Here is a 17,324-nt window from a genome sequence, read left to right on the forward strand (position 1 = left end):
GCTTGCGAGTTTAGTTTTGCCATTTTACACCATCGCAATATTTAATCTGACGTTGAATCGATCCGCGGGAGAGTAATCCCGCACTAAAGTTGGGATTAATCGCGGTAACAGCGGCCACTGAAGCATCCGTTCGTATACCATACAATGTATTGCGAATTATTTGGGAGAAATATTGCCCATATAAATATAAAAACCGATTGGGATTACCGAGTAAACTCCGAACCTAATCTTCGAAGTCTCTTTTCTCTAATTATCGGTTTTTGTGTTCATAAAAAGGCGGTGCTGAGATTTGTTTTATTTTTTTTTTCACTGACCAAAAAACAAACATTTTTACGTAAGAACGGGTGCTTTGAAAATTCTAGCTGCTCATTTGTATTCAAGTCTACGTGCAAGCAATGTAAACGAAGCTATTCTCTTCATTGTTTACTTTTTACACGTCCTTTCATTTTACTAATGTTCTTTTAATTATCTCAAATGATTGTTTCAATACTTTCTCCTAAAGTTTTTATGTATCTTTTTTACGTATTAGAAATCAAAATTTATTATTACCAATATATTTTTGTTCGTATTTTTTTTTTGAAGTAAACACCTATTAATCATAAAACGTTAGTTCAAAGTATCAGTTTATTATTATTCATCAAGTAATTTTAACGCGTGTTTTACAAAGGTGAATGACATACATACCAGCTACTATTTATTGATTTATAAAAATGTTATATTTCTTGTTTGTTGCATGAACTGTATTGAAAAATTAAAATAATTAAAATATTACAAATCAATAATTTATTATAAATATGTATGCCCATACAATAATATTTTATATTTCATGATTTTATTAATAATAATATCACTAACTAAACCTAATATTTTTTGCATAGAACTTTATTAATTTATATCTATTAAAATGGATCATTTATGGTGTAAGCATTTTTGTGTAAAATTTGGGTTATAATTTCAAAATCCTTTTCAACAAATTTATACGCCTTAAAATTTATCAATAAATACAATATTGCGTATAAATATCTTATATTATATTATATATACTTTCACTGTTGAAATTGTTCTAAATGGCAATTCCATTCCGGTTCTTGCTTACGAGACAAATCTAGGTCATTGTCAAGTACACGAATAAGCCTCCGCGATATACGTACATATAATACGTATAAAATGTTTTAATTCAATGGCGAATTTATTTACATATTTTAAGACATTTTTTTTATTTGTTACAGATTCATAAGCTGATCATAGATCTGATTATGCTGTATAAACTTTTGGTGAGTACACGACTTTAATTTATTAAATAGTTCATTAGTCATATATTAAATCTTAGAATATATATTCGATTCGTTTTTACTGGGAGAACCTGCGACAGTAGTGCGGAAAGATTTTAATTTTAGAAAGTCAGCAATGAAGCTGAAAGAAAAAATAATTCGCAAAACTTTCTTTATAAATCATTTTATTCCTAAATTATATAACGTGATAATTTATTATATAAAAATTCTTCTTTTTCTAACTTCTGTATTTGAAATGGCATTGTGGCGCATGAGTTTAAAGGTCAAATCACACTGCTTTCACTGTTAGACACAAAAAAGTGATAAATATGGATATCTTTCATTTTACGACTAATATTATCAAATTGGGAATTGACAATAGCACCTTTCTCTTTATATGTAAATTAGATATGTTAATATTCATATCTTATATTTATTATTAATACAATGTACGGTGCTGTGGCTAAAATGCACTTTCATCTGAAAATTCCTTTAATATGGATACGATTTCGGAATACACCCTCAAAGTGGTGAGTTATATACATACGTCTGTGGCGTCTGCAGAGTGTCGTTCTGCACTTATTTTCAAATCCCTTGGGAAATTATAGAGAAGGGATGGACGCTGACCATACAGACGAGTGCTACAATGAGCAAATCTTATATACATTGACTCTGTCTTACGCTGCATTACGTAAATATACAATACATTTATATATAGTGCATAAATAAATAAATATATAATTTACTAAGCTAGATACTTTTATATGTACATAAGCAAATTGAAAGCACTTTAAAAACAACATTTCAATTAAATAACAATTTAAAAACTATAAAATAAGCAAAGTATCTCATAGACAAAATTATGGTAATATAAATTAAAATAAAGTCAATCAAATAATTCTATATATGTATATTCTAATTGGATCTTGTTTATGTTTAAAAATTTAGCAACAAAATCACTAAAATTTTATCGTTATAATTTACCACAAAATTAAAATTAAATGTTAAAAAATATTTATTATCATATTATTATTATTTTATTTTAATTAAATTACATTTCACAGTGGAGGCTGTTTCGGGCGTCCCATTTTAATCCCTCCTTCGAATTTCACGTTAAAGCTAAATAGAAACAATAACATGAAGTATTGTTATTACAGATTTGCGTTGTTGGTTAATCAGAATTTATTTTACTTAATTTTATTACTGTATAAACAATATTATCTCGGTTCGCTCGCACAATGAAGGCATCCGCTGTATCTCGAAGCTGTTTTCCTATTAAAGGTACCTTATCGGGACACACCCAATGGGGGTAGCACAAATTGAATTAACTACACAGTTATATTTGTTCGTTTCCTTTTTCAATTAATTATGCAAACCATCAGGGAAAATCGCGACGAAAATCACGAAGCTTTCGAATCAATTTCGCCGCCATTCGTCGCTCGCCCCATTTTTCCATTAGCGCTGAAGAAGTTTGCTCCGACGACACGCCATTTTTCTCAACACTTTTGTTTACGCCTTCGGCCTTCGGGATAATCAGTTTAAAACGAATGAGAAAAAAAGCAAAAGAAAGGGAGACGAGGGGAAAAAGCACCCCCATTACACGGCCCACTCACCGTCCCACGTAGCCGGACTTTTTTTCGCATTACGACCGTTTTTCCTTTTTATACAAATTAATTAAGCACTTTCGCGAGACGCGATGAAAAGCCTTCGCACCAACTTAAGACTTAATCTAATCAAGACTTCTATTTGATGATCAAAAAGATAGAGGGGCTAAAAATGAAACAATCCCCTTTTTATCTCGCATTCCGTCCTTTACGCAGCGTTTTTGATGTGTAAGAAGGCCGATCTTTGTTTAATTGAAAGAACTTTTTTTTGAACGAACGTAAAATATGAGTTTTAAATAGAATTTCAAAAAACGTATTATCTGCCTTCAGTAAGCGTATTACTTTATTATCCCGACTGCCTACTGAGCATTAAATAATTGGTAAGGATGAAATTAAAGGTCGAGATTTTTTTGATGTTTTATATTAAGGTTTATAAAGGCCTTAAAATACTATGAATTTTTATTTCAAGTACATCTACGATGTATATAGTCTACAATATAAGTATTTAATTAAAAAAACACACTTCACAGAATGCCTTAGATATGAACGATATTCAATAAAAATAACCGATAATATAGCACAAATGTGTATTTTATTTTACTTAGAAAACATGCAAAATGCAGGATATTTTAGAAATATTATTATATAAACAAACAGCAGTATTTATTTTAAGCTACAGAAATCCGTCTATATTTATGTTATAAACTATGTCATCTCTCTTCATAAAAATACTGACTTATGCGGACGACACAGCTGTCTTAACTAGTTTTTACGGTACCAATTGCCATTAAGGTACAAAATAACTGTTTTATTAAATGGAAAGCTAATGTTTCACTACACGCAGATAACCCTTGTATTCCCCACTTAAAAGTAAACCAGAATACTTCAATAAATGTAGGGCGAGCTCCTAGGTAATTATTATCCAAAGAGCTTGCTGGCATTGCGACCTTATTAACAAAAAAATACTACGCAGGACCGTGGCGTAGAGGGATGGGGGGCAAGACCGAGAGGGGCACCAAAATGAAGTTGATAATAATCCATATTCAAACAATATATTTGATTTTGCCAGGAATCACATGAAATTTTTGGTAAACTGTGACAACTATAGTTTACCTAAGCAAAATCTAGTTGTGAGCCCTTTTATTTGAACAGCCAAATTCAAGGGAGTCCTTGCTTAGAATATACGTCAAAAGCAATAAAATCGTGCCGTCGCTGTCGCAGTGGAAACATGTTGATTATGTTGCTCTAAGATGTCTATGATTTTCATAGATATTTTAAAACACAATTATATGATTTCACTAGCGTTTATTAGTAAAATTATATTTTTGCTAGTAAAAATATATAACAACTAGTAAAAATGTATTTGGACTTCACTAGAATAAAAATACCTTCACTGAAAAATAAACATTCACTGTAACATCGCATGTAAATAAATAATGATAAGTATGTAAATCTGTATATTACTACGCATGGAAAAGCACTTGCCAGATGAATTATATATTCACTGGAAAAAATAAATATCTACAGGTAAAAATATATTTTAATATGACTTCACTGAAATGACGTTTTAAAAAATATTTTCGTGATTGATTCATGGGAATTTCTAATTTCCTTGTTTCATCTTTTTCCTGGGAGGGCAAAAAATCAAAGTTCTTCTCTAAAACATGTAACATGAAAGAACAATTGATTAAAGTTACCTCGAGAATGATTGGGGGTTTTGCTCTTGTTTATTTTGTGGGGGTTATTATTAAATTTTCTAGTAGAAAGTCACAATTGAACAAAAGTGCCTCGCCAAACAAAACACAAGTAAAATAAATATTTCAGTACACATAATAATTTAAAATACAACTAAGCTATACACACTTTCGAAAGTCAATATTGATAATTACCATAACAAAAACTAGGCCGCACGAGGTACCTTTATTTATTATTAATCTGTAAAATACAATTAGAAAAATTTACATTGTTTTGTGCATATAATTCTGCATATTGTTAAATATATTTTTATGGTATTAGATGATCGCCTATAAATGCCCACCCGTAGGATATACACTTGATTTATTAGAGAGGCGGGATATAATAGTACGGGCATTGCTCTTTCATTTTATTCATTCAAGCTTTGTTCAAGGAAACATATAAAACACATGATCACATCTCTGAAAGCACCACTTGACTCTGACTCACACACTTGAGCAATATTAATAAAAGAGAAGACACACTTAGCTATTGAATCAGCAAAATTATATCTTATTTATTATACCCAACATAATTTTAATTTAAGTTACACGATCTAGTATAAAATTGGCACAGTATATACCAGAGTACGAATTTAATTTGTATTACACGGAAGAATGAGAGCATTTCGTGCGGGATGAATTGTTCACAGGGTAAATTGGAATTAATGTGGCGTGTCTCTTGTCGTGTGTATTCTGCGAAGGATTCCTCCTGATGTCCATTTTCCAGCCATTGCTCATATTTCTAATTCACATTAAAGCACTGTGTTCATTAAATTAATATTATTATAACACTACATTTATTTCTCAACAATAACGCTGAACTCTTGAAAATTCATAAAATAAACATGTTTCGAATAGTCATAGATATTAATGGGCAAAATTTACCACGGAGCGGTACAGATTGCAGAATGAGATTTACATAAGACTAGCGGCTTTCCTTATTGAATCTTGGGAATTTGTAAGTTCTGAATACCAATGTGCAATTGGCTCTCGAGTTCGAAGAATCCGGACTGTCAATGACACAGTATTCTATCTTAGAATATGTACGATTTTAGAACGTATATATCAAAAATATAATTTATGAATTACTAAAATAATTAATTCTAGTGTTTCAAGTGCTGTTCAACAGCAATAACTTATGATTAAGCTGCGTCGGTATCCTAAAACTTTTATCGGATCAAAAAGTTTACGCAAGTTGACCGCTCGGTTAATTTAAGGGTAGACATTTATTTTTATAATTTATCTTATGTATTTAATCACGTTTTTTTATTTATAAGCTTATTTTATATTACCACCAGAATTGTTTCATTTAATTATTGCTCTAACGCGATACCAATTACTCGTTTAATTCGCTGATAGACTAATGAATCATGCACGCTTGCAATACAATTCATAAATAGTTCACGACATTCGTGTATAAACTTCCATATATCAAGTTTAAACATGTGTTAACGGAAAATGGTAATTACTAGCGAAACGATAATATTAATTGGTAAAATAATAGGCAATACATAAACTATACATATATATTTGTATTTTATATACCGAACGGGAATTTAATTCCTAGATTGGTTTTATATCGATGGAGTTGTTGAGTTACAAAACTGTGATATAATTATTACTAGGGTTCGATTCGGGTTACGCTTGCATTTTATTTCCAGTTATATCATATGGATGATGTATTGGATGCTTCGCTTGTCAAATGGCGATATATTAATAATGACGAGAGAAGCATTAATCTTTTTATTTTTTTTATTATGCACAACTTTTTGAAACATAATTGATATAGCTAATATATTTTAATTTGAGTTTCAGTGCTTGCGTTTGTAAAATAAATTTAACTATAGCTACAATTATTTATTTTACATAGGATTTTGTATGCACCGCTTAATATAATAAAGCACGTAAACGTACGAGCATACGACCGTACATAAACGGATACAGGGGTTCAAAAATAAAAATTACCACATCGTATAAAATTGTTTTTGCGGTCAGCCGTTCCGTTTGCTTTTGGAAAATGGGTCGCATTTATTTTTGAAGCAATATATGCAAAAAAGTTTGGCTTTAAACGAAATTCACCTAGCGAGTTGGAAGCTCGCTTATTATAAATTTAATTTTACAACATTCACAGATATTTGTGAGCGAATTTTTCCGCGACGTCATATTTTAAATACGGCGCACAGAGCTTTCCGATGTTGTGAACTTTCGGCGTTTATCATTTTTATTGCACCTTCGGCCCGTACGAGAAAAGCTCGTTTATAATTCGGCATACGTTATTACGGAAAGCTTTTACTTTGGACCTTAGGAGGGCGACCCTAAAAACGCCGCATTGGCTCCGAACATAACAAGCTGACCATACCTAGTTTATATTTTATCGTTTTCCGATACCGTATAATTGTTTTATGTGTGATATATACGCTACGCTAGAAATAAATATAATTTTATGATATCGAATTAACATTTTTTATCAATACAAACAACAATAGAGTTGCATGCCAAAACTACTTCATGGGTGCATTAATAGACGATTATTTTATATATTATGTAATATCAGGTATGGCATTTTAATTTTTTAATAGCTATGCTTGTTGTTTGTTCTTAGTTATATATTTTAGTATTATGGCATTTTGATGTTTTTCATTTCTTTAAAAATGAGAATTCGTATTTTTATTTAAATAAAAAAATATATGTATTATATTTATTTTGATTGGTTTCTTCGTATCTGATTATTGATGTTGTTTTAAGATTACTAACGCAAAGATAAGGCCGATTCGAATAGATGAGACATTCGTGATTTTTTGTTATTTCCGACCACTATTAAACGCTTTCAAGAAAACATTCACATTTTCGAACATCTGGCATGGACCCACCCTTTTATGCAGCAGTTATAAAACATTTAAAAATAAAAACAAGAAACTCTTGAGAATTCTCATTTGTCATTTTTGTCGAGAAATTCTCGATAAGAAACACTAGTTACATATATAGTATCATTCAAAACTTATGTATTATCATCTGCAGCACTTTTAAGTAAGATATCGTAGATGTTGTGCATTGTCCGTTATATTTATAAAAAAATAAAGAAAGAAGCAGTCATATTTTGAGTCAATTTTAAACACATGTATTATAATGGTAAGGGGCACTGGAAAGTCACCTAAAGCAGAAATGGAAATTGAAAATAAATTTAAATAAATATACCCATTAAATGTGCCAGTCAGAATCGTTGCTTTAAAATATACACATGTGCGCAATGCCTTTACAATGAGCTAAATTATAATATGCAATTATAATAGTTTTAATATAAATTCCTTAACAACATATTAGTTTCATTAATTTAAAGTTAGTTTATGCTATAATAATCAACTGAGATTAAATGTATTAAAAAACTAAACTGACTAACTAATATCTTTGTTTATTATTTTGTAGATTAAGGAAAATGAACGTGCAGCAACTAGTATTATTTTTTAAATGAACTGTTTTTAAGCTATTCGCCGTTACGATAAAAATATTGAAAGCAAAATGATACGTGTAAACCTACAAAATTTTTGCAAAACGTTCAGTAAAACATAATATTACTAAAGTGTGTCCATTACAAGGGTTGAATAATACAGACAAACATAAAGTCAGCAAAGATGTACATAGAAACTCCTTTCCATACAATGGTTACATTTTTCTTTCTCTTTGCACTGAAATCGTTTTCTGTGAAATAAGTTTTAAATTTAAAATATAAATAATAGCCAGCTAGTGTAATTTATTACTAAAATATACACAATATACAGATTTTTTTTGCTCTTATATAAAATATCACAAGATAGATATTAGAAAAATATATGAACAGATGACCTAATGAAATGAAGAAGGACCCATAACCCACAGCTAGTTGTAGTGGCAATACATCATATACAAGTAATGATTCGATACAAGAAGTTTTGTCGAAAGCGTGTTATTAATTATTTACGCTTTGTACGCAACTTTGAAATACAAAAAATCATACGTGACACGCTTACATCCATAAAAAATTAAACACACCATAAAAGCAAACAAAAAGGCTTCAATCATTTTCACGCTAAGATATCCATAACATTTGTTTACTCGGGTGTGTCAAATGCCGCGAGAAATCGATTCAACTTGAATATTTGTGAATAAAATTTAGGATGTTGCAAAATTGTAACCTTAGTTATTCGCAGATTTTTTATATGTGTTCTAATGGGTGTATAGAAAAACGGTAAAAAATATGTTTGCACAACAAATTGTCATCGCTTCACGCTTTCGATTAAATCCTTGGGAGTATATTGTTATTTTTATGTAAATTTTGTTTATAGTATGTAAGTAGATTATATACAATATAATTGTGTTATATGTATATATGACATTTAATTATTTCTGTTATATTATCTTGTTACGTTTGATCTTTTGTTACAAACGCAGAAAAGGTAAAGGATACCGTTTTCACAAAAAAGGATTTTCACAATCGTAATTATATCTTTGAGGATAGTGATTTTTTTTATATTGTATTGTTGTTTTTACGAAAGAAGCTAAAATATAATTTAATTTATTATTTTAATTTTTATATTTTTAGAATTGTTTTTGTAGAAATACGTTTGATATAAAAATATTAAATATATTTTTGCAATCTAATATTGAATATATATATATATATTAAGTAAGTATTATATATAATAAAAATATATAAAGATCAATAAATTCAAGGCAAAAATTTTAAGGTTCAGTCTAGATTGTAGTTATTATTTTTATGCATCGCTTGGTTAATTACTAATGAGTATATTAGTTTAACACATAAGTATATTAATTTTATTGGACAATAAATAGTATTGTGTTACCATAGAATTTGTGGGAAGATATGTAGAGGATTAAGATATTTTAATTAAAAAAATCGCTTTTACGCGATTAAAATAATTTTATTGTTAATGTAGATCAGATTTTTAATTGGCAGTGAATTTATATTGTTACTGACTGTATTATAGCTAAAGATTTTATTCAATGACTAGACCATTTATCCACTCTTCTATTGCATAAGACTTGCCAAAAATATGTAAGTCCATTTCGCAAAGGATAAAATAAATCAATCATTGATAAAATAAATTTATCATAGCCTTATAGACTTAGTTAAATATATTGATATCCAATAACACGATTTAAGCCCATTCTCTCTAATCAAACAGGCACAGATCTAACGTTGAATTATTATCGGAACATACATACATAGATCGGCTCATTGTCATATTTATACGTCGAGCCACATTCGGATCCTGCAATTTACATGTCGACTATTCAATGGCGTCGTCCATTCTTGGTGCACATGTCGAGGGTGGTGGGTGGGCAGGAGGCTGCATATGGGCAAACCACAGAGTTATGACGGTCGTTGCACAAAATACGCGGTTTTGCGCGCCCCTGCGCCGATCGGCCGGCTAATGAGGGCCGATTCAAAACTTCGTCACGGATCACCGGCGCATTGTCGTGTCCATTATTTAAATTATACGCCCGGTCGGGTTAAATCGGCCCTAAATGGGGAGCTTTGTTGTATCCTGACGGGGTGTGGGGCTGCTAGAGGGCGAACCCGTTGTGCTGATGCGAAAACAATAACCCGACGGTAATGAATCCTCTTCAATCGCGACGCGATTGCAATCATTCACCGACGGGTCGCAGATCTCAATTACGAAAATGCGCATATGCGCATTGGTGGTGATTAATCGAGCAAATCCACTGGGGAAACTGATGGCCGCTGCGTTGATTTTTAAACCTGATGACCGCGTAGGGAGTGATTAAATGTGCAAAATTTAAAGGGTTTTAATAGCTAGTAAATAAAAAAATCTAAACGATATATGGGCAAATAATGAAGGGTAAAGGGTGGTATAGAATAAATAAATGAAATATATTAAGCTGTGGGTATAATATATAATAGATATCTATAAAGCAGAGGTCGAAAAACCGTAGTAAATTACCTCAAATGGAGTATAAATGAAAAAATCGTGGGTAATAAAAAAAAAAATAAACATAGCATATATAAATAAGCAAGAGTATTATTTAAAAAAAATAAACTGAATGAATGGCGTACATACCTTCGCTTTACCAATAACACACATTGAATTTTAAAATAAGGCAGATCTTTCATTTCTATGTCAATTGTCTTTAAAATTGCACTTGAGATTGCGAATTCAACGGTGCTGTCGTTCACGGCAATTTATTTTTCAAAAACACTCTTTCATGAATATAAAAGTGAAGTACATTATTAAGCCCCAAAGTATACAAAATGCGTTGACTGTACGAAGCATTACCGAATGTTGTATTTCACGTAATAAAAAAATGTTTTTAATAAAAAAAATATTTTTATTGATATTTTTATCTTAATGTTCTTTGAAAATTGTATAATAAATAATCGTGCTACATTCATCTCCATAGATAATCTTATTTAAAAGAACCAAAACATTTATTTTAGAATGCTTTATATAGATATCTTTTATTCACTATTAGGATCAAGTACTTATATTTGTTATAATAGATTTAACCACATATACATATATTGTGATATAAATTAGGAAAAATAATCGCTGACCACTTTACTGCAGTTTCTATCAGAAAGTGATTGTTTTAACTTTCTTTAGTGCTTGAACCACTTTATAGACTTAATGGTTGAAATTTTTTTAATTTTCTCAGCGTTTGTAGTTAAATGACATAATGAGAGATTTCAATAAAATTAGAAATTCATTTGGACTAGAATTATTAATTGCTACACAGTAATCAAAATTTATGCACGGAAGATGTACTGTTTGTGATATTTGCTTCAGATATACTAAGCAGCAAGAACATTTAGTGTAACATTACATAGTCTTATTTTAAGAACAGATTATCAAAATAACATAATACTGTAATTTATTAAATAGTTTTCAATTCTATTTTAAAATGATAAACATGTATTATCAAAATGGATAACAATGTTCCTTGCATAATAAAAGTCTTAAGTGTAAATCAGTCTATATTAATTTTGTGTAAAATTCAATTAAAAGTGCAACTTTACTCTAATCATTCTGACAAAAATGATAGAAAAATCTGTTATATCTAAAATGTCGATAAAGCATAAAATATATTTGAACAAAATTTGACATTTTTTTGCGTGCCTTTAAAAAGTTTATTATGCTGATTACCATAAAGCTTATAGTAAAAAAATATTAAAAGCTTAAAATAAGTATTTTTTTAATGTGTGATAATCAAAATAAATTAATTTAATGCATAATATGTTTCATATTTGTTATTAACATCAAAATTTGGCATTATTACAAAAATATGCCAATTTGAACTTACTCTATCATAAAAACTTAATATAGATACAGCCAATTTAGATAACAGTGAAGTAATAAAAACAATCTTTTGTGAGACTTTTTCCTATACAAATTATTTTGCAATTATAAAATATTATTTAGAGTGCTCTTTTTTCATTTTATAAAAACTAGGTTGACGTGAATATAGAAATTAATGACGAGATACCGAAGCGATTACGGTTAAATCAGGAAACGTCTTTATACGGTATTGCACCAAGCAATTTGAGATTATCATTATCGAGAGATTTTATAGTCTCTATACAGTGTGCGATGATGAAAATTGGTACATTGCGAAAATTACCTGACAGCTTTGCATAGTCATTTTTGATCGGTTATTGGAACTATGGATTGTTAAACAATCTACAATCATTCAAAGTTACATATATTGGTTTCCAATTGGCCTACTATATAATGCGTAAATTGGCTACATATTATTAAAAAAGAGTTCTAATCTATAACGTCTATATTATTTCAAAATGTATATCAAGCATATACTTTACTTTTATACAATACTTTAATAAAAATATTTGGAAATTAAATTTTAAATTCCACTTGTATTTTATCAACTATCTACTGCTCCAAATATATACTTGGACTATTCGAAATTAAAGATAAAATACTAGTAAAATTAAAAAACAAATTTACTATTGTTGTTTTTGCTAAAAATATGATTTAGAAAACGTTGCAGTAACTAAGCAAACGCGAAAAACGCAAAACTGCTATGATGTTGGAATCAAGAAACTCGCTTAAAGACTTAAAAATATTGTATTTTTTTCTTGAAGAAATAAATTCATTTTAAATAAAAGCTTTTATAAAGTTTATGGTTCCTCATAAAATTAATTTTAATTTATTTACTGGCATAAATTTTATACTAAAAAACTCTTTGCTATTAAAACATATTGGTTAATCATTAGCGATGATGGGTAGTAAATCATCAACAGGTGGTAATTAAATGTCTATTCGCTCATTATCTGGCTGTCTATTTCACAGTTTTATTATTTGATTATATTAGACATATAACAGTTTTAGATTTATCATGCTACACGAAACTTTCAGGTGTCAAAAGATGAGATCACCTCCATTTCGTTACTTTCCAACATATCAATTTCTTCGTGGGTAGCTTAAACTACATAAAACAAAGCCCCATATATTATATTACGCAACTCACGTAACAAATAAGTTTTACAACAAATCGAGCGTAGAATCTATAGGTTCAAGACGTTGAAAATTTTCTGTTAGTAATTGATCGTGTTGTGTGTGTGACAATTTTCGATCAGGTCAAATCGTTCACCTGTGCTTTGCCTTGCCTTGAAATGAACGTTCAAAAACTGGCAAAAGCGGTATCCGCTAACAAGCTCCTCGTAAACTTGATTTCGTTCCTCGTCTCCACTTTCTCCGCCGCCTCGGGCGTTTGCTCTCTGCTCTCCTCTCTCTCAGACATGTGTGTGTGTTACATGTTGAGATCGTATATCGAGACCACAGCCTCCCAACATCTGACGTGCGAAAATTTCACATTCATAATCGAAATGGAAAGCTAGCAAATTAATTTATGAGTTTTTTTTGTTGTTTAAATTAATTTTATTATCATTGAATGCTACTTTGCGAATTAGTTTGAGGCGTTGTAAATTTTGTGAGTGATGATTTTATAAGTAGTTATTTCATTGTGCCATTTTATTCAATACATTTTTGTAATTTTTTTAATCATTAAATAAATATTTTAAGAACGAGTGCCAGTGATATCACAGCTCGAGTATTTTACATTCGAAATTTCTTTCATTCGAAAATTATGGTTATAGAATATCCGCATCCGTTTTGGCAGTGTGTGGTTCTTTTTAAAAGTGCCCATTATGACGCTGGCGCTAATTGGACGAAAACGAAAGTTGACAAAACGGATAAGAAAAAAACTATTATGTAAAAAGCGTGTAATTGTTAATCAATACATGACTTAGGAATGTACAGTGTCCCAAAAAAAAAATCAATGTAGCATAATATTTAAAGAATTTAAATTAAAATATGATATTAATTTAATATTATCACACTCTAGATTTTGCATTAAAATATTATATTAGTGCCTCTGAAATATATTGTCTAAATATAAGATTATATTAAACTATATTTATACTAATTGCAACATTAACCTACCAATAAATAATATACGTCTTTAATCTATACATATTTTATTTATACTTTTATAAGTCATTCTATAAAAATAAATAATATCGAGGACACATTCGCGTCAAACACTTTTGCTATAACTTCTCAAGGGCCATTTTCAGCCAGATTCATAATGGCCGCGTTAATATTCATCGCTTGAACTTCGCCGTGTCCCATTTGGTTTCAACTTCCTACTTCTTTCTTTCTTCTTTCACTCTCTCTCTCACAACTTGTCCGCAACTCTGCATTGTTTTAATACTTGAAAATGCTAATGGACTACCGGTGGTGTGGCGTGCTTCATACAAACACTCACCATACACTTAAATGCGATTTCCATACAATGTTTTATTTTTTAATATTTCTATCAAGCTTATCATATATCATATACAATAGAAAGGAGCTTAATATAAGCTATATTACATAGTTTGAGGCTAAGTAAATCATTTCATATAAAAAAATTCTTATTCAATTTAATTAAAAATCTCAATTATATGTATATTTTAAAGAATAAAATGCATTTAAATGCAAATCATATAATGTTTGCTTGACATTGGTGCGTTTTTAAAACACCGTTAAAAATATTGTTTTGCTCAAATTTTACATAACAATACCTGATCTTAATGCATTATGCAGAGGTAAATTCAAATTTGAAAACAAAAAAAAGCACGTCAAATTTGACTGTAACATCAAAACTTGCCGTAATACATCATGGTCACCATAGAGCCTTTCAATATATATGTTAGACTTTCAAAAATCTGTGTCATTTATTTCCAATATTTAAAATCAAATAAATTATTTTTGTAAGTAAATTATAATGTTATAAAAAGGTTTAATACATTTAAAAAATAGGGTTAACATGTTGTATATATGAGTTGAATTTGGAAAAGCACTCATATATAGCTATCTTTCATATATAATACAATATCAGTAAAGGCATATTTATGACAGGCATCGTTTACGAATGGACAAAATAAATATGCTATTATTATGCGAATTTCAAAGTTACTACTCAGTAGAAATGTCATCAAATACAGATAATGCGACTGAACACAAACATATAGCATCAATTAAAATGAGATTCTAGAAGGCACTGTCAAATCGCAAAAAAATAATCTGATTCGAAGAATGAAAACACATACTCTAAACTGCGTTATAAAAAAAAGGTGATGCATGGATGAAATTCAACCATGTATCCACCAATGCTATGTTAAGCAGGCAAGAGACAGAAAAGTCTAGGAACTGCTAAGTATTAATAGATATTATATATATTTTTATGTTTTTGAAAATCCAAAATTTTCAACAATAATAAAATCAATATTTATTATATAACTGGATCACTTATTATTTAATTATCCAGGCAATTGGGTAAAATTTAATAAATATTTGTTATTCACAAAGTTATTTGATTTAGCTATTTTAATTAAAGTTTAACTCTATTTGAATTTCTTTCTGTAAATTCTTAAACCTTTTGTATTTTTAATACATATTTAAAAAAAATATAATTTAATTATATTTTAATATAACTTGAAACTGTATATAAAGTTTATTAAATTGTAATATATTAAAAATCGAAGCTTGTATTAAAAAAAGTTTAAGGTTTTCCATTTGTTTATAAATTCAATAGATTATTACCGAATAAATACTTATATATTGATTTTTATTATACTATTCACATAAAAAAAAATTCAACTAGTAAATATGTAACATTCCACGAAATATTTCAACGTTGAAAATGTCACGCATGATAAAAAAGATAAGATAAAATATATTTCATGTCGAAGATTAGATTTGTGAAAACCGTAAAAGTATTGGAGGCGATCCTATTTTCGAAAATAATACAAACCTTCCGCTTCAAAGCTTAGATACATAAATTATAACCAAGTTAACTGTTAACTTAATCTTAACCGATTATCGTTTAGACTTTGCATAGCGTTATTAAAAAATATACACTTCCTTAAATGTGGGCGAGTTTGATGTTGTTGAACTCAAAACTTACGTAATCGAAAGCTCCGGGTTTATGTTATAAAAATCCATATACAACGAGAACATATTGAATATATTTATATGACATTGACCTTAACGGAACAAGCAGATATTACACATCAAAAGAATAAGATGGTAAATATTTCATTAACAGGCAAAAAATGTGATTATCGTTCCATTAGATCATTCAATGTGAATTTTTGACGTTAATCTAATTAACGCAATCTAATCTGATTTATTATTCGTCAACACTTATAGAATTATAATACGTAAAAGCCAATTTATATTTTTCCTATTAATCCAAGTCACGTATCTTATCGCTGCTACCACGCCATGCCACGCTCAGTTAGAGATTAACACATAAATATTAATTTTGTAGAATATAGGGGGGCATTTGATGATACCCCGATGGCGCAAGACGTGATTTAGAGCCGATCGTAAAACAGAGCAGGACTCTTCGTTTGAGCCGACCTTATTCAATATTTGCGGCTATTCAAATATTTAAGTTTTCAAGTTGCTGTTTTAACCCTCCTCCGTCCCATGGAAAAGTTTTCCCACTTTGAACCCTCGCCTCGCTTTTGCGAATCGATATCCGACCGATTCATTACTCGTAAATTAAACGTCAAAGTGTCTGCGAGCGAGTCGGAAAATCTTCCCGCCTTTTGGACGTTTATAAATAATACTAACTTTATGATGTGTAATAAATATTATTCTAACCGGTATGCGTGTTGTAAAAAATAATTAACGGCAATAACACTTTGTAGAACTGGTTGTGTATGTCGGGGCAATCGTACGTGAATAAATATGGATAGTTATCTCATCGCGTCTTATTGTAATATTGTGTCATAAAATTCTGAGAGATTATATCGTATATATAAATACAGACTAGAATTACTACTACAGGAGAATACCTATTTGGAAAGCAAAAATACAACACCCATAGAATATTTTTAGAGCGTTTTATTTTTATTTAACTTCAAGAACACCAATATATACAAAGTTTTAAATTAGTCTAATTATTCAGTAACAATTTCATATAAATAGTCTTGTATTTTTACTTAAAATATGGTATATACTGATAACAACAAAAATACGATAAAAAGTAAGATCCTTCTAAATAGACAGACCAAATTAAAAACTAGTCCTTTATTTTAAGAACTATTGGAATTATAAGTAAATTTCTCAAAGCGGTGTATGTGGGGTAAAAAAAAAATCCATTTAAAATATTATTTAACCAGCATG

At 29.5% G+C, this 17,324-nt stretch overlaps 2 protein-coding genes across 3 annotated transcripts in view; one reads left to right on the forward strand and one right to left on the reverse strand.

Annotated features, from left to right (window-relative positions):
• Positions 1-13,386, reverse strand: part of LOC148235964 (trypsin-7-like) — a 50,402-nt gene extending 37,016 nt beyond the window's left edge. Inside the window, exon 1 of the mRNA XM_088184844.1 lies at positions 13,275-13,386. Coding sequence (XP_088040970.1) covers positions 13,275-13,386 — 112 coding nt within the window. The remainder of the gene's footprint in view (positions 1-13,274) is intronic.
• LOC148235965 (uncharacterized) overlaps positions 1-17,324 on the forward strand; it is a 163,949-nt gene that overhangs the window by 28,664 nt on the left and 117,961 nt on the right. For both annotated transcript variants that reach the window (XM_088184533.1, XM_088184534.1), the window contains exon 2: positions 1,230-1,274. The gene's annotated coding sequence lies outside the window, so the exon portion shown is untranslated. The remainder of the gene's footprint in view (positions 1-1,229; positions 1,275-17,324) is intronic.

The sequence above is a fragment of the Plectrocnemia conspersa genome, unplaced genomic scaffold, assembly GCF_051122295.1.
Source record: "Plectrocnemia conspersa isolate PC_06_02 unplaced genomic scaffold, ASM5112229v1 ptg000004l, whole genome shotgun sequence".
Lineage (NCBI taxonomy): Eukaryota > Metazoa > Arthropoda > Insecta > Trichoptera > Polycentropodidae > Plectrocnemia > Plectrocnemia conspersa.